We start from the raw sequence: 22,267 nt of genomic DNA, 5'->3' as shown, positions 1-22,267 counted from the left end.
TCTCACCCTATATTGCAAATTACTTTATTGTGTCATGTCTTACAGCTATGTTTTACATAAACTTAACTCTCTGACTGGAGCCCACTTACCAGGTTAACACATGTACTGCCTCTGGACTAGATTAGATAACATGTGAGTTGTGTCCCCCATATGCATCTCATACAGACTTGTACACTACAATGTAAGCTCATATAAACATATGTACTAATATATGCCCCCCAAATGCATCTCACACAGACAGACAGATTGATTCTGTGCTGATATGTGTGCACAGACATGAGAAAAAAATGGAGGAGCTTTAGATCTGCCACAATCTGTACAATTTGTAAGGTGTGAGCTTGTCTTTGTGCATTATGCTGCCAGGATACACAGGGAGGAGGGGAGCAGCAGCTGTCCTCGAAACCGGAAGGAGCGGCTCAAACATGTCTGTAAGACCAGCGGAAGCAAGTCGGCCATGTTGACAGCTCTGAGGATCCGCCATTAGTGCTGTTCTTTAACCCGGCCACACGATCTCGTGCGCGCGCACACACACTGATCTGATGACGCAGGCTCTTGTTGTTCGAGCGCAGACTTGCTCATGTGGTTCTTTTGTAATTTTAGATCTATTATAGGTGATCTGAGCCGTTCTTCTGAGTGCTCGCTGTAAAAATAGCCGCTGGAACTAAATTCATGACTGAGTAGAGAAGCATATTCCTCCGCCCGGTGGTGCGCGTACACGTCCACGTAGTACCCGGATGGAGTGTCATGGCCGCCGTGGCTGTGGTTCCACAGAGAGGGAGAAGAAGCAAAGGGTTTCTGAGCTGCGTAAGCGCGACTTCTTCAGGCCGAACCTTTTCTCGCGGTTCTGATCGGTGAGGGGACGCAGGGCGAACTTCTGTCAAGTTCACAGTCAGAAGTAAGTTGTTTTCAGTAACTTTAAAACGCTTCGCGTGGGCGGCGACGCGCGCGCGCGCGTGTGTGGGGGTATTTAGGGGTACAAAATAAACTGGTATTTAAAGTCTGCGGTCCGAAACTGTTGTTCCAAAGAAGAATATCTGTGGGTTTCTGTTGGCTGACCGCGGCCGAGCTTGGTTCAGAGGCGCAGATGTAGCTCCTCAATGATGCAGAGCTCCTGCCTTCCCCAAACTTAGGAACCAAGCAAAGAAAGTGACTGAGCTTCATCTGAGAGACTGGCTTTGTACCGAACCGAGCCACACAACAGGGCGCGTGCTCGTGTCCTCGCCCTGAGTAGCACGGCTTCTACTGAATTGCACGTTTGAGGCTATGCAACTTTTGCTGTTTGAATGGATGTGCGCGCGTGTCCGTCTCTCACGCACGGAGCGGCCTGGAGAAGCTTACCTGTCTGCCACACGCGCTAGTTCACCCCCTCTCTGTCCAAACTGCTCATTTTGAGTCAGTATGATCTGGTTCATGTGGTTCAAGGATAACTGCTGACTTATTCTTCAAGGATGTGTTTGTTCTTCGGAGTGCAGAACACCACCCCTCTGTGCTGTCTCAAGTAGAAATGCAGAGCTCAGAGGGGGGCGCGGGGCAGTAGGAACCTAGATAAACTGGGGTTTGATCCTTAGAGTCAAAGGGTGACCCCACGCTGCTTGAAAGGTGCTCTGATCAACATCTGTAATCAAATACTCCACTTAGTGTTGTGCGGTGTTCATGTACACAGGTGTATTTCTTCTGTAGCTTCGTTATAACACCTTTCTCATAGCCACATTGAGATTAAGTTTTTGACTTGATATTTCAGATGTTTACCCTGAAACCTGACAGTTTTCTTAAATGAGCAACTTGAACTCACAAGCAGATGTGACAGATTTGATATTTTCAACTCAGTAATAAAATATATTTAGATAACACATGCAAGACAGATGAAATAAATATGTTTAGATTTATAAGCAAATTTATATTGACCATACCAATACCATCTTAACTGATTAACTGATTGATTTAACTCCTCAGTTGCCGATACATTGACTGTAAATAAGAACTGGACAGAGTGAGTGTGACATCACCCCTTGAAAATGACTTGCTTCTAGCTTTGACTAATTTTTTTTTTAGATTTATTTATTTATTTGCTACAGGGACAGTGCATATTAATAAACATTTCTCTCAATATGCCAGAATTAGTCAAAGGGCTATTTTTCATCTTCAGTCCCTAGGTATATGTTAAAATCACCCTAAAAGATCAAAATAAAATTACATATTTACATAAATCATTCTACATTTTTTGTGTGTGGCACAAATGCCACCATGTTTGAGCTAGACGATATTAGTAAGTCATTGTTTCTATGGCAACCACTCACACCAATCAGGAGTGAAAGCGAACTTGGGAGAATCTGTCAATTAAACATTCAGTGTGAGACCACATTAGTATGGAAGCGATTGTGTAGCATAAATAAAAAGAAAAGTCAAAACCAGAAATGCTTTTTCCTTTTCAAAATGAAGCTGCATTTTTTGCTCATGCTGTGAATCGCAAGCCAACTTCAGCGGCCGGACACACGGAGAAGGCAGTGACGTCATTGCCCCGCCTCCTCGCTGGAAATGCTTTTTCTAAATGAATATTGAGACAATGTACGCAGGGTGGATGTTAAAATGCAAATGCAATCCCTTATTTGCATTTGCATTTTAATTATGACACACAATAAGCAGTTTTAAGTATAAAATGAAAAAGAATTTTGAAGTATCGCTATTTCATTTTAATTTTGAGTCATTTGATGCAGTTACATTTTGAAAATTAAAAAGCATTTCTATTAATCCATTTTAATTGTCAAATTAGACATTTCTAAATGACTTATGCTACACATTTAGCAGAGAACATTTTGAAAATGAATGAATAAATGAATGAATGAATGTCAAATACCATTTTCATTATCATTTTTAATTAAGTGACAGAATAAGCAGTGTTGAGGAAGGAAATGAAAAAGCATTTTGGTGGATTGGTTTTTCATTTTAATTTTGAGTCAAAAAATGCAGCTTCATTTTGAAAATGAAAAAGTATTTCTGGTTTTGACTTTTCTTTTTATTTATAATACACAATTGGTTCCTTACATTAGTGCTGGGCAATTAATCAATTGTATTGATGAATTTGAATTGTTTTTTTCAGATTATTTATTTTTGGGAAATTTGAGAATTTTTTTCCCCCAGCTCTCTGCTGTCTTGCGCTTTCGTTGATCGGAGTAAAGTCATTCTGCCAGTCTCTCGCAAAGTGCAGATGTGAAAACGGCAGCAGGCAAAGAGGACCTACTTCCGCCAGACTGAAAAAAAAAGCACAAAAAAAACCAAGCGCATGTGCTGCAAGAGCCCCCCCTCACCCCCATCCCCTGTAACTTACGCTAATTGCTTCTGTGTACTAGCCTTTAGCTTTGGCTGATGAAGCCGGGGAACATGTAAGGATTTTTAACAGGATCCAGAAAGAACTGGATTATCCTCCAGTTCTTTCTGTTGGACCTTCAGCAGCAATAAAAGGTTTAGTAAAAAGTGTTGATTTGGAGACAGTGGTGTTGTAAGCAGTCATGTTATCATGCTCTATGCTACGCTAACAAGCTGTTCCATGTGTCGCCTATGTGTAATCATTAACCGGTTTAAAATCACTCTATATTTTCACAGACCAGACATTTTACAACAGATAAACAAAACAAAATTAATTCATAGAACATTTATAAAAACGGTATTTTATAGATATAATACTGGGCACAAACCCACTTTATAGAACTTTATTAGAACTGCCTTTGTGACACTAAAGAGTGTGTTTTTAGGCTGTTTTTGTCATGATTATTTGTTATGGCTGTTTTTGTTTTTGGTTGTTTTTGTTATGAAAAAAACATTTGTCTTTAGCTGATGTTTCCATTATGTCGCGACTTCCTCTCCGTTTGAATTTAATGTAATATTATTTAGTCATTCTAGTCTCTGATGCATTCACACTGGTCTCATTCTGTCATGTTTATGAGACAGTTGGGAAGTGCCGTTAAAGTCAGACAAGAACTATATCAATCAATTTAGATGAACACAACTGAGCAGAAGGAAAGCTTTTGTGCCAGACATAAAGAAAAAGTAAATAAAAAAAAAAACGTAATTGTCCAAACGAAGCATCAGGATACAGGAACTACAGACATCACCTTTGGTCAGGTCTTGCCAAAATGAAGAACACTCAGTTCTGCCGCAATTCATTTTGGGGCCAAGCAGAGTAAGACTAAACCTGATTATCACTGAAAAAGACACCAATTTAAGGAGCTGATCTTAATCTCTTGGACTGATTTGTTTTTTTGGACTCCTAATTACCAGAATTAAACTAGGTTATTTGTTTTGAGCAACTGTTGAACATAATAATGGTCAAAACAGCCATATTTATTCAGCTTTTTGATGTATGTAAAGAAAAAGATTTGAGCAACATTGACCTTAACATTTTTTATTTCTGGGTGTACTTTAAAAACCGTTTTTGAATCTCTCTTTTTTTCCTCCTTTCTTAGGGTAAAAACTGGAACTGTGAGCCAACAAAGAGGTGAGTCCTCTTTGGTCAGTGACTGCTCCTGTTGTCAATGGAAACAACCTTCTTCAAAAGTCAGACTCATCTTTGTCACATAGCAGCAGGATTCTGCTCATGGGTGGTTCTAAATCATTAAGGGATGCAGAGATCTTTTCTCAGAAACCCTTTGATGTATAGATTTTCTGTTTAGGAACAGCGACTTATTTCAGATGATCACTGAAGATAACCTTCATCCAGTCCACGAATGTAACCTAGGAGTTCATCCAAATTCCTAAGCTTTTTTCCTTAGGAAGAACCCAAAATTGCAGGAAACAACTCTGTCTGTCATAGCAAGTGGGCTTTAGTCCATGCATCTGCTGGACAGAAAAAGAGCTCCAGTGCTTTTTTGGTATATGCTTTAGTTCAGGATGCTGTGGTACATCTTTCCACCAGACCAGAAAGAACATTTTACCCCACAGCTCTTTGAAAACCCAGCTAAACAAACGTCCACTGTTCAAAACCACATCTAAGAAACACAGATGTCCTACATTAGTTTGTTAAAGTGTGCTACAATGTGTTGTTCCGTATATTGGAGATGAACATTCCTTTTTCACTGAGATAATGAAACATCTCCAACAATGACCATAGATGTTCAGCATGACAACGTTCTCTAAAATTAATTCTATTTAAAATTAATTTTACTACAGCTCACAACTGCAATGTAACCAAAATTTGTAAGCAAACATTGCTTATTTGTTAGATCACCTTCTCTGTTGCTCACACTCCTACTCACCTGGCCCAGTTTCTTTCAGACACAGGATCGGCTCTGTATGTATGTGTGTGTGTGTATATATACATATATACAGTATATGTGTCCGTATATACAGTGGTGGACAAAGTTGTTGGTACCCCTCAGTAAAAGAAAGTCCACAATGCTCACTGAAATGACATTAAACGTTCAAAAGTAACAATAAAATCAAATTTATTGAAAATTAAAAAATCCAAATCAGCCATTACTTTTGAGTTGTTAACAGAATTATTAAAAAATACAAACTAATGAAATAGGGCTGGACAAAAATGATGGTACCTCCATAAAAGACTGAGAACTAATTGCCCAGGGGGTCATGATTAACTCAGGTATGTCCTTTAATTGACATCACAGCTGTTTTCAAACCCATAATCAGTCAGTCTGCCTATTTAACTTGAGACAAATAGTCACGTTGCTGTTTGGTGAAAAGGTGTGTACCACACTGAACATGGACAACAGAAAGTGAAGGACAGAATTGTCCCAGGACATTAGAAACAAAATTATAGATAAACATCGTAAAGGTAAAGGCTATAAAACCATCTCCAAGCAGTTCCTGTGACGACAGTGGCACATATTATTCAGAAGTTTAAGACCCACGGGACGGTAGCCAGCCCTCCTGGGTGTGGCTGGAAAAGGAATATTGATGACAAATTGTGGAGACGGATAGTTGGAACTGTATCCAAAGAGGACAGAACAACCTCCAAAGACATTAAAGGGGAACTCCTAGATCAAGGTACATCAGTGTCAGATTGCACCATTCGTCGTTGTTTGAGCCAGAGTGGACTTCATGGGAGACGACCAAGGAGGACACCACTGTTGAAAGGAAATCATAAAAAAGCCACACTGGAATTTGCAAAAATGCGTGTTGACAAGCCACAAAGCTTCTGGGTAAATGTCCTTTGGGCAGATGAGACAAAACTGGATCTTTTTGGTAAGGCGTAGACTCAAAAATGAAGCATACAACCAAAAGAAATACTGTCCCTACTGTGAAACATGGAGGAGGCTCAGTTCTGTTTTGGGGCTGCTTTGCTGCATCTGGCACAGGGTGTTTTGAAGTTGTACGAGGTTAAATGAAATCTCTAGATCAGGGGTGTCAAACATACGGCCCACGGGCCGTATCCGGCCCGCAGGATGGTTCAATCCGGCCCAGTCATGAAGAATAAAAATTATAAGAATGTTTAAAAAAACAAGCACGTTTCTAGTCCATTCCTGTGGCGAGTTATGATTTTTTAAAGAAATAACCGAAATGCGCAATTCCGCCATTAGGGTGAGTAAAGGCTGAGCAAAACAGGTGAAAATCCTTATCTTTGCACCTGCCAAAAGTGAAACCTAATGGCTCTGTGTATGAATAAGATGTAGTTTGGTTCCCTGCAAGCCCCACTGCTGTTACATTGTTATAAGAATGATCAGTAGTGACACTCTAATGACCAAAATGTTGTCAAAAAGTAAAAAAGGGTTGAAGTGAAGTGCTGAGTTTTATTTGTTTACGGAGTTGAAATCAAAACCTGCGTGCTTGTTATGTCATCAACAGGTAGCAGTGCTCAAAGAGTATAACATTTAGCAATACTATGAGACAATGAGACAATGAGGAGAGTTTCACCATTTGCAATAAAGAAGAGAGGATTTACCAACAAAAAGCTGGACTAAAAAAAGAACCCTCTGCATTTACTGCAGCGTGACGTCAGTGATGGAGCAGTGACAGACACCTGATTGCAGACAAGTTGGAGCAAACATCCAAACCATTTTCAGATGCTGAACCTATTGAAAAATACTGAAGGCAGAAGTCTTGTTCCCAAAAAGCAGTCTGTCAAGGATTATGATTACAGATACAACATCTCTGAGGAGACTTGGGCGCCATATTAAGGAATCCAAGGCAGAAACCAGGAAAAGATTCTTGGACATTTCATTGTGCCTTGCACACTTGAATAACAGTAAATATGTTTATGCACAAGATCGATACGAAGCCCATCGAGACGACTGTTGTCGTGAATTTGGGCTATAGAAATAAAATTGAATCGATCTGAATCCTGATATTGATGGCTGGCTGAAGTTTGAGGGGAGAAAGGAGGTTAACTCCAAATTCTTGTTATGTTCACAAATATTTGCAAGTTTAATTTAGTTTAATTATTTATTGATCTGCAGATTTACATTGTAGGCAGGTGTTTCATTTTTTTTCCGTAGCCCCTCTTGAGTTTATTATAGGAATTGATTCAGTGTCAGATGTAAAATATTCAGTCTGAATAAAAATTAATAAAAAAACAATTTTTTTAAGTGAAATGCATTTTATTTTACACCCATTGGCCTCTGTAAATGAATGTGTAATAATAAATTATTAGGTTACCATGTAGGCTGAGGCTTTTTTTCCAACTAAGTAAAAAAAAAAAAAAAAAAAGAAAACTGTTTTTTGCTTTATGTCACTGGTCCGGCCCACTTGGGATCAGACGCCTTGAATGCGGCCCCCGAACCAAAATGAGTTTGACATCCCTGCTCTAGATTATCCAGGCATTCCGGATAGAAATGTGCTGCCTAGTGTCAGATAGCTTGGTCTCATTCCCAGGTCATGGGTCTTCCAACAGGACAATGATTCCAAAACACACAGCCTAAACCCCCCCAAGAATGGCTAAGAGAAAAGCCTTGGACTATCCTGAAGTGGCCTTCTATGAGCCCAGATCTGAATCCCATCGAACATCTGTGGAAGGAGCTGAAACATGCCATTTGGAGAAGACACCCGTCAAACCTGGGACAACTGGAGCAGTTTGCTCATGAGGAGTGGGCCAAAATACCTGTCGACAGGTGCAGAAGGCTCATTGACAAATACAGAAACCTTTTAATTGCAGTGATTGCCTCAAAAGGTTGTGCAACAAAATATTAAGTTATGGGTACCATCAGTTTTTGTCCAGCCCCATTTCATTAGTGTGTTTTTTTTAATGATTCTGTTCATCAACAACTCAAAAGTAATAGCTGATTTTGATTATTTCATTTTCAATACATTTTAATTTATTGCTACTTTTTAACGTTTAAAGTCATTTCAGTGAGCACTGTGGACTTTCTTTCTTTAACTGAGGGGTACCAACAAATTTGTCCAGCACTGTATATATTAGGGTTGGGCGATGTCCCTTAAATTGGCCGTTGACGATGTTTGCTGTCAACCATCGGGATGGACGATGATATCGTCGTGGGGGGGGGGCGCTATTTTTAATATTTCGGTCTTATATAATTGCTATTCGTTATTTTACTTTATTTATTTTATTTCCCAACTAATGACTCATCCGCGTTTATCCAATATAAACTGAGGGAAGTAACAAACAAACTAGAAAAGAAATGGTCCACTTCCGCACTTAACTAGTCAAGTGGACCGGCAGAGCGCAGACTTACAGCTTTGTGTTTGAGTGGAGGGGGGGAGGTGCTTTGTTACATGAGCGGGATGTGGGAGATTTAAGACTGCGATCCGTTCCGCAGCTCTAGGGAAACGGGCTACCGAACTCAGAACCGGGTCTAAAAGTGTGTGTCTGAGCAGAGGATCGTCATTGTGAGCACACACACAGCGCTTTGGGGCGGTGTAAGCTTCAAAGCAGAAAGGCCGCTCAGTCCTTAGAAATCGTTCAAACAATCACATGGATTTGTGTTTCGAGTCGTGTCCCGACTAAATAAAGGCTGATCTTATTCCCACATGTTTACATGCAGCCAAGATGCAGATTGCAGCACCACCCAAAGCTAACGTTGTTAGCCCGTGTGTTAGCATACTGCTAATCCTGGCTTCTTTCCGGCTCCATTTTTCAACAGAAAAAGAACTGACCACACGGATTAAAATTCAAATGATGAGCGAACAGGCACTTCATAATAATCGTAACATTATTAAAAGCACGTTTAGAAGATCGTCTTGTATATTACCGAGCTGACATATCAATGTATAAAGCCGCTCGGCAACATTGTTTTGTATTGAATTGTTACATTCAATAAAGTTTGAGAAAAAAATAGCCGCTCGGCGGAACTGATATCCGCTTCCGAATTTTTCAAACCCTACTGCGCATGTGCGAATGATTTATTCCGACCGAAAGTGTGAGCCATGTGAACGTTTGTTATATTCTGAAAACATTTTTCTGGAACCATGTACACGGTTGGATTCTAATCCGACCATTGATCCGGTCAAGATATTTTTCACATGTAACCGCGGCTTATGGTGTCGACTCGCAGCGTGGCGGGGGCGTGGCATCACGATGGTGTCTCTCCATCGGGATGTCAGTCACCCATCACGATGGACAATGGTATCGTCCATCGGCACAACCCTAGCGGTCACGTGCACGTTGGGTCTAATGGCACCAAAGGATTGTGGGATGCGGCTGGGCATGCGTGTTTCGTTTTTGTTGAACCATGACTGAAGTGTCTAAGACCTGAAGTGAGGTCCATGCTGTTTGGCTCCTTACAGGTGTGTCGAAAACTTATTGGCTTGATGTTCGAAGGTGGATCATGCATTTAGCCTCCGCTCCAGTATTGATCGAGCGCACAAGGCGGCCGCTAAATAAATCCATAAATTAGCCGCAACTCTACATAAGCCGCAGGGCTGTAAGCGTTTGAAAAAAGTAGCGGCTTGTAGTCCGGAAAATACGGTATTAGAAATTCCTGACCTGAATTTTTGTCTTGTCACCATCTTATCTTGAGTCTGTCGCCAAAGGAGGAATTTCTGTGGCTTAAAAAATTATCTATAGTTAAATGTGTTTTGTAGAAAGATGCTTTAAAGTTTCCCTGATTAGGTTAAATTAATTGTTTTCAGCATTGGTGGTGTGTCTCCAGTTCGAGAAGTGTTTTACTCTTACTTTTACATGAGGTCGATGGTTGAATGAATTTATGTTTGATATTATATAAATTGTGCACATTTTCTTTACAGGTGATCTTAAAGTGTTTTTTAAGAAAACTGTTACAGAGGTTAGACGATTTCTCAGAGTGAAACCAATGTCATGGTACAACATTGTTACAACATTGGGTTTGCTAAAAAATACCTGTACTGGAATACTGACAGCTCATTCTTGACTTCACCTGAGCAGAACTTCGTCTAAGACTGATTGTCAGAAAGCCAGGCTCACTCAGAATTGAGTCAGTTGTCATTTTTTGAAATTTTCTTATAGGCTGCAGACCTTCATTCCTGCATGCTGGATCTTCTCTGTAATCTTCTGCTGCATAGACCACTTGCTGCTTTTTATGAAGGAGGGGTCATAGACTTGCATAAAGAACCTCAGGTAGTGCTGCTGACATGACCACTCAATAGGTGGGTGCCACAAAGGGGAGGGCAGCATTTGGATTATCTGCAGAAGCTTGACCACTGCTGGAACTTCGAGAAGATGTTCAGAAATGGGGGGTCTTGTGAATTAGCCCATTCGTAAAACCATAAATTTGACTTTAAACTAACAGAAACATTTTGGACATTAATTTCTGGCTTGTTATGGAAGAGAACATCAGCAATGAAATCCAGAGATTCCTGTCACTTCAGATCAAATATATTGGAGTAGGAACCATAAGGGAGCTAGTTCTGAAGAATCCTCTGACTATGGAGTCAAAGACCATTTAATCCTCTCACCTTTGTGTATTTTTTCTTGTCTTTGTTGAAATAAACAGAAGCTGTATTTGATGTTTTGGTAATGTTTTTATCTGAGAAATTGTTTAAAATCCATCTTGCTGTGTGTGCTCTAACAGCGTTTGTATTTAGATTAGGTTATAATGAACGCATATTGTTATTATGTGATGGTCTGCAGCCTCACTCAGTTCTGTCTTTCAGATGAGCAGTTCCCTCCCACTCAGGATGCAATTATGTTGAGGACAACATTGCAGGTAAAAACTTTAAGGATTAGCCTTGTTTTTTCCGTGGATCTCATCAGCTTAACTTCATCTCTACAATCTTGAGTTTCAGTTTGATAAGTCTCGGTTTGCATTAGTTCAAGCTATTTGATATCACTGACAAGTTCTTTAATACATCTGCATTCATATGCAGCGGGTTATAAAGACGGCTTGAGGAATAAGGACTTTTATGTTTGTTATATGATTTTTTTGTTGTAAAAAATACTGCCTGACTCTGGAAAGAATGTTTATATCCTTTATAGCTTTATAGATGGCGCCAAATTTGTGGGTTGAACCACAGAACTGAGCATGAAGGTTATTGGGCTACATAATATTAGGAAAACTAATGGGGTAAGATTAATGTCAAAATGAAATGTATACTGATTGAAAAAGTTATGCTGTTAAGTCACTGTCAAAATACATCACGGGGTCACAAACATATTATATCAATTCCCGAAACATCGATTCAACAACATGACTACCACTATAGAGAACATAAAAAGTAATAAAAATTGCCTTTGCAATGGAGAACAATCATGCACCGATGAACAATTAGCATGTTTCGCGTCGGACGGTTCAGGCTTCCACGGCGTGGGTTAAAAAGTGATAATGCACACTTCGAAGGCCATTAACCCGCTTATATCATGGTCACTTACAAAATAAATAAATAGTAACCAGTTTTTAGTCCTTAATTCTTGTTTTTTTTCCAATTTGGATTGCTTTTCTCACAAAAAGTGAACTATTTTTATGTGGTGACCACTGCAGTCAAGAATTGCTGATATATATATATATATGGTGATCTTTTCCGATGAGTTGAAGTTCAGAGAGAAAGTTCACCTCTTATCGCTTGTTTTTGTTCAAATGATGAAGCAAAAGGTTGTTTTAAAGAAGCTGGCGCAGTGATACAAAACATTTAAGCTAGGTGACTGGAACTTATTTTTTCACCGAGCGGTTATCCCGTAGTATATCACTTTTTAACGCACATCCAGCAGCCAATCAAAATCGAGTATTCACCCAGACCATGGTATAATGAACAATAAATAATACAGTACAAAAAAACAATTGCACCACATGTAGGTCTGTGTACATAAAAGCGCAAACAAAACAATCTTGCCAAATTTTAGCAAGAAATTTCAGAAATGGAAAAATAGTTGGGTATTTTGATCTCACTGATGTGACTTTTTGTTTTTGTTTTTTTAACCGACGGCACTATATTCTCCCAACTACTTTAGACCAGAGTTAGCTTACCTGTTTTTGTGTATTTGTGTCATTATTCTCTTATTATCAATCTTTTTGACTGACATAGACCTTCATAGACTGTTTTAAATTTTACACCTAATGAGTGTAGTGGCATGTCTGTTATTCCTTTTTGGACTATTTTCCACCATTTCTAGATCTAAAAGGGTCCATGGATAATTGTTCATAATCAGCTGTTGTCCCTGGCTACAAAAACAGCAGAGAAACAATGGAGAATGCTGCTTTTATTTACTGTTATTTATTTCAACAGAGTTTTGGTAATAAATGAATTTCTCCTATGTGGCACTCAATAATTTTGCCTGTATCCCAGTGACAAATTTTTAGACAGTAATGTTACCGGAAATTTCGTTTAAAAAGACCAAGAGAAGTCGTATTCAAGACAAAGACAAATCTTATTCACAGCACACATGTAAATGTAAAATTAAACTGTATTCATATTTTTATGAAAAGTTGAGCACTATTAATAATTTGTGCACAATTTTGTTTATGGACATATGTGTTATTTGGACAGAAATCTTATGCCATTAAAACTGGCAATGTGCGATATTAGTGATCAGTAGTTTAATCAGTGACGTGCAGTCAGGAGAGGCAGGTGAGGCACAGCCTCACCTGTCATTATGGGAAGAAAAGAGAAACAATAAATTCAATTATTATATTTAATCAGTAATTTGTGCTTTGCAGTCATTTTCCATTTAAATGTACCATTTTTGGGTGTTTTTTCTTTTCAAAATCGCTGAATTTCCGCATTTGCCGTTCAGATACTAAGAAGTGACGTGCGATGAGGCACCAGCCCGCTGAGCCTCACCTTGGATTGCGCAATACCTATGCAGTCAGACGGTACTGCTGTCTCTCTGTATGTTGGTTCAATCACTTGTACTATATGAGCTGAGTTTGCATAATTTAGCAGATGTATATGATGTACAGTATTTGTTTTTATAAATAACTGTATGTGAGGGACGTGTTTCTTGTGCTGAGCGATAAACGCCGGCGAAAAAGCCGCTGGGTGAGGCCAGAAGTTCTCGTGCCTCATGTTAGGGGGCGCCGGTGAGCCCTGAGATTATGACGCTAAAAACAATAGAATAAGTGATTGCAAGCAGCAAGTCATTTTCTTCAGAAGGAGCGGCATATGGACTTTATTTACAAGTAAAGGTAAGATGATAATAACGTTTGTGCTTTTTTCTATGCTGCAGTTTGTATATGAAAAAAAAAACACGTTGAAATGATATTTTAAACAAAACACTTTAACTGTTATCAATTAAAAGGTGAATAAGATACTCAGTATGGTTCATATGTTTGTAAATCTGACTGATGACGTCAGTGCCTCACCAGCCATTAACCTCACCGCACGTCACTGAGTTTAATGATTTGCAATACATGACCATACAGTGCCTTGGGAAAATATTTGGCCCCCTTGAACTTTTCAACATTTTGCCACATTTCCGGCTTCAAACATAAAGATATAAAACTGTAATTTTTTGTGGATAATCAACAAGTGAGACACAATTATGAAGTGTAACAAAATTAATTTGCATATTTCTAACTTGTGTAACCCTTGTGCTATCCTAGGCACTTTAACATTGGAAGTTGGGTCATCTAGACCCACTAGACAGTGCTCTGAACCTTTTTTCTTCAATGATTTGTGATCTTCACTGGTGTCCATTGATTACATGAAATCTTTCCACCTTTACCCACCTTTTTCATGGTAGGGAGAACACGTCAAAGTAAGGGTGGGGTCATCTAAGATAGCACAAGGGTTAAGAAATTAAACACTGTAATATTGGGCGTGCAAAATTATTCAGCCCCCTTACTTTCAGTGCAGCAAACTCTCTCCAGATGTTCAGTGAGGATCTCTGAATGATCCATTGTTGACCTAAATGACGAGTGATGATAAATAGAATCCACTTGTATGTAATCAAATCTCCGTATAAATGCACCTGCTCTGTGGCAGTCTCGGAGTTCTGTTTAAAGCAGAGCGCATGAAGAACAAGGAACACAAGGCAGGTCCGAGATACTGCTGTGGAGAATATCAAAGCCAGATTTGGATACAAAATTATTTCCCAAGCTTTAAACATTCCAAGGAGCACTGCGCAAGCAATAATATTGAAATGGAATGAGTATCAGACCACTGCAAAACTACAAAGACCAGGCAGTCAGTCTAAACTTTCTGCTCAAACAAAGAGAAGACTGAGCAGAGATGCAGCCAAAAGGCATCACTCTGGATGAACTGCAGAGATCTACAGCTGAGGTGGGAGAGAGAGTCTGTCCATATGACAACAATCAGTCGTATACTGCACGATCCTGGCCTTCATGGAAGAGTTGCAAGAAGAAAGCCATTTCTTAAAGATATCCATTAAAAGTGTTGTTTAAAGTTTGCCACAAACCACCTGGGAGGCACACCAAACATGTGGAAGAAGGTCCTCTGAAGGGTATTCCAGAAAGCAGGTTTTGTGAGTTGGCTCACTAAGTTTGAGGATAAGGAAGCGGATAACCTCCGCTTTCGGTTTCTATAAATGGAAGTTGAAATAGAAACTCGTGCTCTGAACATAACCAGTCTGGAGCAGGTTAAATTGAAGATTAGTTGGTTTCAGAGAAGCATGGCGTGCCCATTTGAAGAATATTTAGTGAATGAAGAAGCTCAGATAATACCTTTTCTGCCTTGAGAGGTTGATTACACCACGTATTGATGTTGTAAATCGATGTTGTTGATCTAACTTAATTATTTGCTTTGTTGTTGCAGGCTAGATGCTCGAAGGTCAGGAAGCTTCAAGTGTCAGATCTCTGAGGTTAACACAAACATTTACCAGGGCATAAACACCAGGACACACAAAAAGGAAAAAGGGAGGATAAGGAATGTTATGAGACAATAGTCTTGGTTGTGCTTTCTTCAAATGTAATATAATTTTGAGATGATAACACATAATGAATCAAGTTTAAACCATTAGTGTAATAAAAGTAAATGTTAGTGTAATAAAAAGTAAAAAGGAGTTTGTAACTATTCTGTTTCTAATTATTCTTAACACGCACCATGAGTGAGAAGGAAGGAGACGATGATGACCAAACCCCTTGTGCAGAATAATGTTGCAAGAGCTGAAGTTAAAGTCAGATTCATGATAACTGAACATAGGTTTCATAGTGCAAATCCACGCTGTATCATTCATTGTATTGTTAAAAAACTTAGATGTGAGAGTTCAAGAAATACAATAAGTTAAGATGGATAAACATTAAATTCAATTGGAGTAAAATGACAGTTAGTTAGACAAATATCTAAATTTGAATTGTATAAACAATCGTTAAGTAAGATAGACATAAGAAATGACAAAAATTGAAATTTTTGGCATGTCCTGTTTGGCGTAAAAGCAACGCAGCTCATCATAACCCTGAACACACCATCCCCACTGTCAAATATGTTGGTGGCTGCATCATGGTTTGGGCCTGCTTTTCTTCAGCAGGGACAGGGAGGATGATTAGAAATCATGGGAAGATGGATGGAGCCAAATACAGGACCATTTCGGAAGAAAACCTATTGGAGTCTGCAAAAGACCTGAGACTAGGACGGTGATTTGTCTTCCAACAAGACAATGATCCAAAACATAAAGCAGAGTCTACAATGGAATGGTTCACAAATAAACATATCCAGGTGTTAGAATGGCCAAGTGAAAGTCCAGACAAGAATCCAATAGAGAATCTGTGGAAAGAACTAAAAACTGCTGTTCACAAATGCTCTCCATCAATCCTTACTGAGCTTGAGCTGTTTTGCAAGGAGGAATGGACAAAAATTTCAGTCTCTTGATGTGCAAAACTGATAAAAACATACCGCAAGAGACTTACAGCTGTAATCACGGCAAAAGGTGGTGCTACAAAGTATTAACTTAAGGGGGCTGGATGATTTTGCACGGCCAATTTTTCAGTTTTTTATTTGTTAAAAAGTTTGAAATATCCAATAATATTTCACTCCACTTCATGATTGTGTCCCACTTGTTGTTGATTTTTTTATAAAAAATTACAGTTTTATATATTTATATTTGCAGCCTGAAATGTCGCAAAAGGTTGAAAAGTTCAAGGGGGCCCAATACTTTCGCAAGGCACTGGATAGCAAATCAAAAAACAAAACAATACATAATTTCCATTTCACCGCTACAGTTTATTTAGATAAAAGTGAAAATAATCTAAATTATTCTCCAAATGACCAACATCTACAAAGGGGATGGGCATCTAACATAAAAGGGGTCCATCCGGCCCATCATAAAATGTCTCAATTTAATTGGATTTTAGCATGTGTGTAAATATTTAAGGCAACCATTTATCTCAATTTTTGCAATCCTTATTTTGCGTCGGACGGTTCAGGCTTCCACGGCGTGCGTTAAAAAGTAGTAACCGCACACTTCGTCGGCCATTAACCCTTACATAACTACTTAACACTGATGTAAAGGTGTGCTTAAACACAAACTGTTGTTGAATGCTGATCATTTTTTTGTTATAAGTCTTTAAACCCATATTTAGCCTTTCTTAGGTTTTGAGTATTTTAGAGAAGTTCAGTTCTCTATCTGGCTTCAAATTAAATTGAAAAAAAAAGCGTTTCCCAATTAATCCTGCTCTCCGACAACCAGACTTGCCCTTTAAATTCAGTCCAGTAGGATTCGAATATCTTGGTATCAACGTGACCCATTCTCAGATCTTGCATCTGCTAATTTCACTCCTCTTGCCACCAAGATAAACTCTGATATCAAGAGGTGGCTTAGTCTCCCTCTCTCATTTATTGGGAAAATGAATACTGTCAAAATAAATATATTTCGCCCAAATTAGGTTTTTTTTATTTTAGCCAATTCCTCTCTTTCTGCCAAACAATTGTTGATGCATTAGACAAGATCATTGGTGCTTTCACTTGGGGTGCAAAACCACAGAGGACTCATAAAACTACTACACAGGTGTACATTTAATAGATCTGTGGAATTACCTAATTTCCAGGCGTATTATCGGGCTGCTCATATCCAAAAGCTATGTTATTGATTAAATTCCCCTCGCTCTCCATGGTGTAAATAGCAATTACCATGCACTGTGTCCATATGTGCTCTGCTCTTTTAATCTTTACAAAACCTTTTTTATACACTGACAACCAAGTGGCCCTTAATACATTTAAGATTTATTTGCCGTTTTAAATTTAGGCAGCTTCTCCTCTGGGTTCTTTGTGCAATAACCACCTATTTCCCCCATATCTGTTAGACCCAATATTAACTATATGGCAAGGTAAAGGTATTAAACAATTTAAGGATCTTTACGAATATATTGTTTTTCCGAGTTTTACCAGTCTGGCCTCAAATCATAACCTCTGTGATACTCATTTCATCCCAGTTTTTTTCCCCAATTTCCCCTCTATTCCACAAAATCAACTTTGGGAAGCCATGCTTTTGCACTGTCCAAGCCAGTGTTGGATTTAGGGTTTTATTTTTCCATTAAAAGGGGTATGAGTATGATCATCTGTCATCTGTAGATAACTTTCTCAAACAAATCTTAATGAGAGCGCAAAGATCAATAATGTAGGGAGGTCTCGAGTACAGCCCTGTGTTTAGGTTTAGAGTTTGATTTCACACGGTTTTGTGGTAGCGTGTCTTTACTGTTCCTGTTTTCATGTGGAACTTTATTTTGTGTTTTCATCCAGACGTCTGCAGCCATGGAAGACCTCACAAGGCCTGAAGATGCAGCTGTGAAAAATGGCAGTGTCTCTGCCATAGAGGAGGAAAAGAACAAGGTGAAGGACCTGATGTTCAAGCATCTGAGGGAAGCAGCAGATGTGCAGCTTTTTAGTAATGGAGAAGACTCTATAACGGAGCACGGGGCCCCCTCAAAGACTGACAGACAAACCTTAAAAGCCCACTGTAAGATTCAGCAGGGCGCCGTTTTTTCTGGAAAGATCCTGAGCTTTGGGTGCTCTGTGTGTAAAGACAGTTCCACCTACAGTCCCAATGATCTACTGAAACATTTCAGAGCCGCTCATAAAGGAACTCTTCCCACATACCCATGTGACCTGTGTGATTTTGTCACCAATGAGTTCCCTGCTCTTCAGCGCCACCGCATGGAGCACAGGAATACACTAGTTACCTGTGAGCTTTGCAATGACAATACTCAGTACTCCCTGTTGTTGATTACGAGGCACTATATGATGAGTCACAGTACCAATGGACAGTTCAAGTGTGACTGGTGTGAGTTTAGGACCAGTGATGCAGGGACGTTTGTCCAGCACATCCATCGTCACAATGACAGTCACTGGAAATGTTCAAAATGCAGACATATCAGTTTGAATGAAGAAGACCACCAGAGTCATATGAAAGCTCACTCGAAAACATTCCCCTTCACTTGTCAGGTCTGTGGCTATGGTGCAACCAGCAGCGAGTATCTCAGAAAACACAGAGCAAGTGTTCATAAAGACATGAGTGAGACAACGAACACATGGAAAGTGGCTGAAGATGCACTAGCAAACTTCTCTGCAAATTCCAAGCAGACCTTTAAGAAAAGTGGTGAGTCACTGGAGACTCTGAGAATTTTTAATCCCAGCTGTGTGTCAAGTAGTGTACAAAACCAAACCAGCAGATCAGTCAAACCAGATCTACCTGAGGCTCTTCACTGTTCAGAAGGATCTCCTGTGAAGAAAGACCACAGAGTGTGGAGCAAAAGTCCTGAGAGCACAGAGCAGTCCGCGACAGTGGGGTTAGAGGAATCTCAAAACACTGACGCAGGATGTCACACAAATGCTAATGGACTCACAGTTCTCATGGTGAAGAATAAAATTTCTCTTCCTCCTAACTGCACGACCAAAGTTATGGGCTTTAAAGTGGTTGATGGCAAAAAACACCTGGTTCTTAAAGTAATACCATCAGCGAAGCAGGATTTGATGGCAAAATCCAACTGTTTAGTCAGTGATGTTTCTTTGTTACCAAAGCCTGTGTTGGACAGAGGTAAAGTCAGTGAGACGAAGGAAAACTCGGATTCCAGGAGCTCAGCTGTTTCACCTAGAACTGGTTCCTGCGGGTCAGGAGTGCATCAGGGTGATGTAATGGCAATACAAGTGAAAATTGAGGAGGAGACCTCAGTTTGCAGTGTTAATGTTGATGACCAAACAAACGGTTTACACAGCAGCATCACAACCTGTGCAGATACAATGACCTCTGTAACGAAAGATTCATGTCATGTTTGCAACCAAATTCACCTAAATGAAGCACGTTGCACTGAGGAGAGGAATAATCTCTCCCTGGTCAGTTGTGTTTCTACTGCAGCTAGACAAATTAGTGCAGTACTAAGCAATAGCAGTCAAATTAGTGCTAGTAAAGTGAAAAGTGTATCTACTCCTTCAGATCTTCAGAGAGCTAAAAATCTTAGTTCAGGGTTGAGGAAATCTGCAGAAAATTTTGGAGCTGTAAATCTGTCGTCACAGGCTGATAAAACTTCAAACTTCAAACAAAATCAGCAAAATGTTACAGATCTTGACTCTTCACCATGGTCACTACAAACCTCTTTGCTCAGCAATGGAGAATGTGCTTCAGGAACAGGGAAGACCATACAGAATACACTAAACCAGGAAGTCTTTACCTTTCACAACTACTCCAAGGAAACATTCAGTATGTCACCTAAACCTCCCCAAGACTTGGACTGCAATCCCAACCTGTCTGACTGTGAAAGCAAATGTGAACCATCACTGTTCAGCTTGACATTGACTGAATCTCCTGAGCGTCTCACAGAAAGTTCAGAAGAAGACATTGAAGTGGATGAATGTGTGGCCAGTGTTGCTGATCAGCTAAATGAGGACCATTCAGATTCTGTGCTCCAGAACTTGAATATTGTCAAAGTCGAGGAGGACATTGTTTCTATTTCTGCAACGCAGCCAGAGTTACAGAGCTGTTTGACCTCCATGGGCTGCTTTGTGGAAGAACACTCAGATGCAATTGTCAGCCAGCAGCTTCACAGGGAAAGAAGAGGACCTTCCAGAACCAGCAACAACTCTTTGAAACAAGCAACAAATTCACATGTTCTTCAGCTTCCTGAAAGAAAGCAGCCAATCCTCCTAAGAGCTGCAGAGAATCGGTTTTCTGTGCCTGTGAAGGTCAACCCCTCTCCAGGTTTTAGACTTTTAACTAACTCTAAAAAATCCCTGATCAACGTGTCTTACATAAGGCCAGGGATGAACAAATCAAACAATGTGGGGGTTGCACCAACAAAGCTACAGTCTGATGAAAACAGGACCACTCTGGCCTCAGTTCTGCAGCCATCAACAAATCCCACTCAGAACCACTACCTGATTAACAGGGCAGGGTTTAAGGGGCCGACGCTTGTTCCCAGTTCATCCAACACTCCACCCGAAGTTAAAATGGCAAAAACTCAACAAACTTGCTATTTAGTGCAAAGATCTGTCCCAGTTAAGAGCCCTGGTGGTCCTGTCCTCAAAATGGCTTCTGCCTCCCAGGAAAACCCCCATCCAGTCCTGGCAGTGCCAGTGAACCCTGCAGAGAAGCCCAGTGGTCGCCAATCATTTCTGCTGAGATACATTTCTCCCAAATCAGGTTTGTGTCTTAACAACCAGGAGACAAAAACCAGAAACCTTTCCAGCCAAACAGGGGAAAACTCTGGAAACAAAGTCATATTTAAAATAGTCTCTCCTTCAGGTAGCCTTCTCACAAGCGGTTCCCCCACTTCAAGAGGCCAGCCTTTGTTTCTTGCCACCAGACCTAAAACCCAGTGTTTCCTAGTGTCGTCAAACAAAACAGATGCACCTGCTTATAGTGGAGCAAAGACTCTGATCGGTTTAAAAAACTCTGCTCAAAAAGATGTCAAAAAATGTGATATTTTGCTATCTCAGATCCTTCCACAGGCCCAACAGTGTGAAGCAGAGAAACTAGCCTTAGCTCCACGATCAATAAGACCTCCAAGCCAAAGGAAAAGGTGCAGGAAAACATTTGAAGAGCCCGCAACAATGGTGCACAAGGCAAGAAGAGTGTCCAACACACTCCAGATTGAGAAAGACACTCCTGCATTATGGATTCCTGCTGCCAAGGAAGTAGAAAGGACACTGAAGCTCGCCCCTTTCAGCTCAGTTCAGCGGATCAAATGCCCCCGTCGTTACCAGCCTGTGGTGGTGCTCAATCATCCAGATGCTGACATTCCTGAAGTGGCCAACATCATGAAGATTGTAAATCGGTACAGGGGTGCTGTCACAAAGGTTTCTTTGTGTCAAAAAACACTTCAAGCACTGTCTGATCTTGGAGTTCCTGACGAAGACTCCACTTTGTCTAACGAGGAGCGTCTAAGACCTAGACTGATTCAGACTTTTGCACGAGAGCGATTTCTTCTTAAAATGAAACTGCGCAGAAAAAACAAAAAGAAATACGAGGTGGTTAAGCCATCATCTGGCTGTAGACAGAGCACGGTGCTGTTTGACTGCTGGTTTTGTGGGCGGATCTTCACAAACCAGGAAGACTGGATTGGTCATGGTCAGAGGCACCTGATGGAGGCCACAAGAGACTGGAACAAGCTGTTCTGACTTTCCACTATCTTTTTATCTGACCACATAAATGCACATGATGTTTTATCTTTTGGTAGGTGTGTATTCTGGTCCTTGTACACGAGAGTCTGGTTAAACTGTGAATATGCTACACTGAAACTAAGAGCAACAGATGACTGGAAGGGAAGTTTTTGTGCAGAGTGGAATCAAGTTTCCTCAGGTAATTTATATAAAACTACTTTCTTTTTTAGTCAAAAAGAATCATGGCTTTAGTTTAAGTGATTTTTTTTTTTCTTTCACATTTTCCTGTTCCCCATATCGGGCCAGGAACCAAACGTTTGTACAGCTGACTATGAAAACCCAGAGTTACTGTCCTGGTTAAAGTAAATCTTTCTGTCTAAACCCTAATTAAAAAGGTGGAATAATTTCA

The 22,267-nt window shown here is 40.0% G+C and overlaps 1 protein-coding gene and 1 long non-coding RNA gene across 10 annotated transcripts in view; one reads left to right on the top strand and one right to left on the bottom strand.

Annotated features, from left to right (window-relative positions):
- The window catches only part of LOC144988050 (uncharacterized), a 9,565-nt gene extending 8,077 nt beyond the window's left edge, over nt 1-1,488 (bottom strand). Inside the window, exon 1 of the long non-coding RNA XR_013651791.1 lies at nt 1,339-1,488. This is a non-coding gene — a long non-coding RNA (uncharacterized LOC144988050). The remainder of the gene's footprint in view (nt 1-1,338) is intronic.
- Nucleotides 1-22,267, top strand: part of si:ch211-214e3.5 (zinc finger protein 518A) — a 24,315-nt gene extending 2,048 nt beyond the window's left edge. The window contains exons 1-6 of one of the 9 annotated variants that reach the window (XM_078938124.1): nt 81-895; nt 4,461-4,492; nt 10,388-10,498; nt 11,035-11,087; nt 15,088-15,102; nt 18,007-22,267. In XM_078938124.1, the coding sequence (XP_078794250.1) occupies nt 11,067-11,087; nt 15,088-15,102; nt 18,007-21,876 (3,906 nt within the window). In that variant the 5' untranslated portion in view covers nt 81-895; nt 4,461-4,492; nt 10,388-10,498; nt 11,035-11,066 and the 3' untranslated portion in view covers nt 21,877-22,267. Of the gene's footprint in view, nt 1-80; nt 896-4,460; nt 4,493-10,387; nt 10,499-11,034; nt 11,088-15,087; nt 15,134-18,006 lie in introns of those variants that run through there. The other 8 variants (XM_078938125.1, XM_078938123.1, XM_078938126.1 and 5 more) reach the window with 8 other exon arrangements.

This window comes from Oryzias latipes, chromosome 19, assembly GCF_053564925.1.
Source record: "Oryzias latipes strain Hd-rR chromosome 19, Olatipes_Hd-rR_3.1".
Lineage (NCBI taxonomy): Eukaryota > Metazoa > Chordata > Actinopteri > Beloniformes > Adrianichthyidae > Oryzias > Oryzias latipes.
This window is presented reverse-complemented; position numbering and strand designations above follow the sequence as displayed.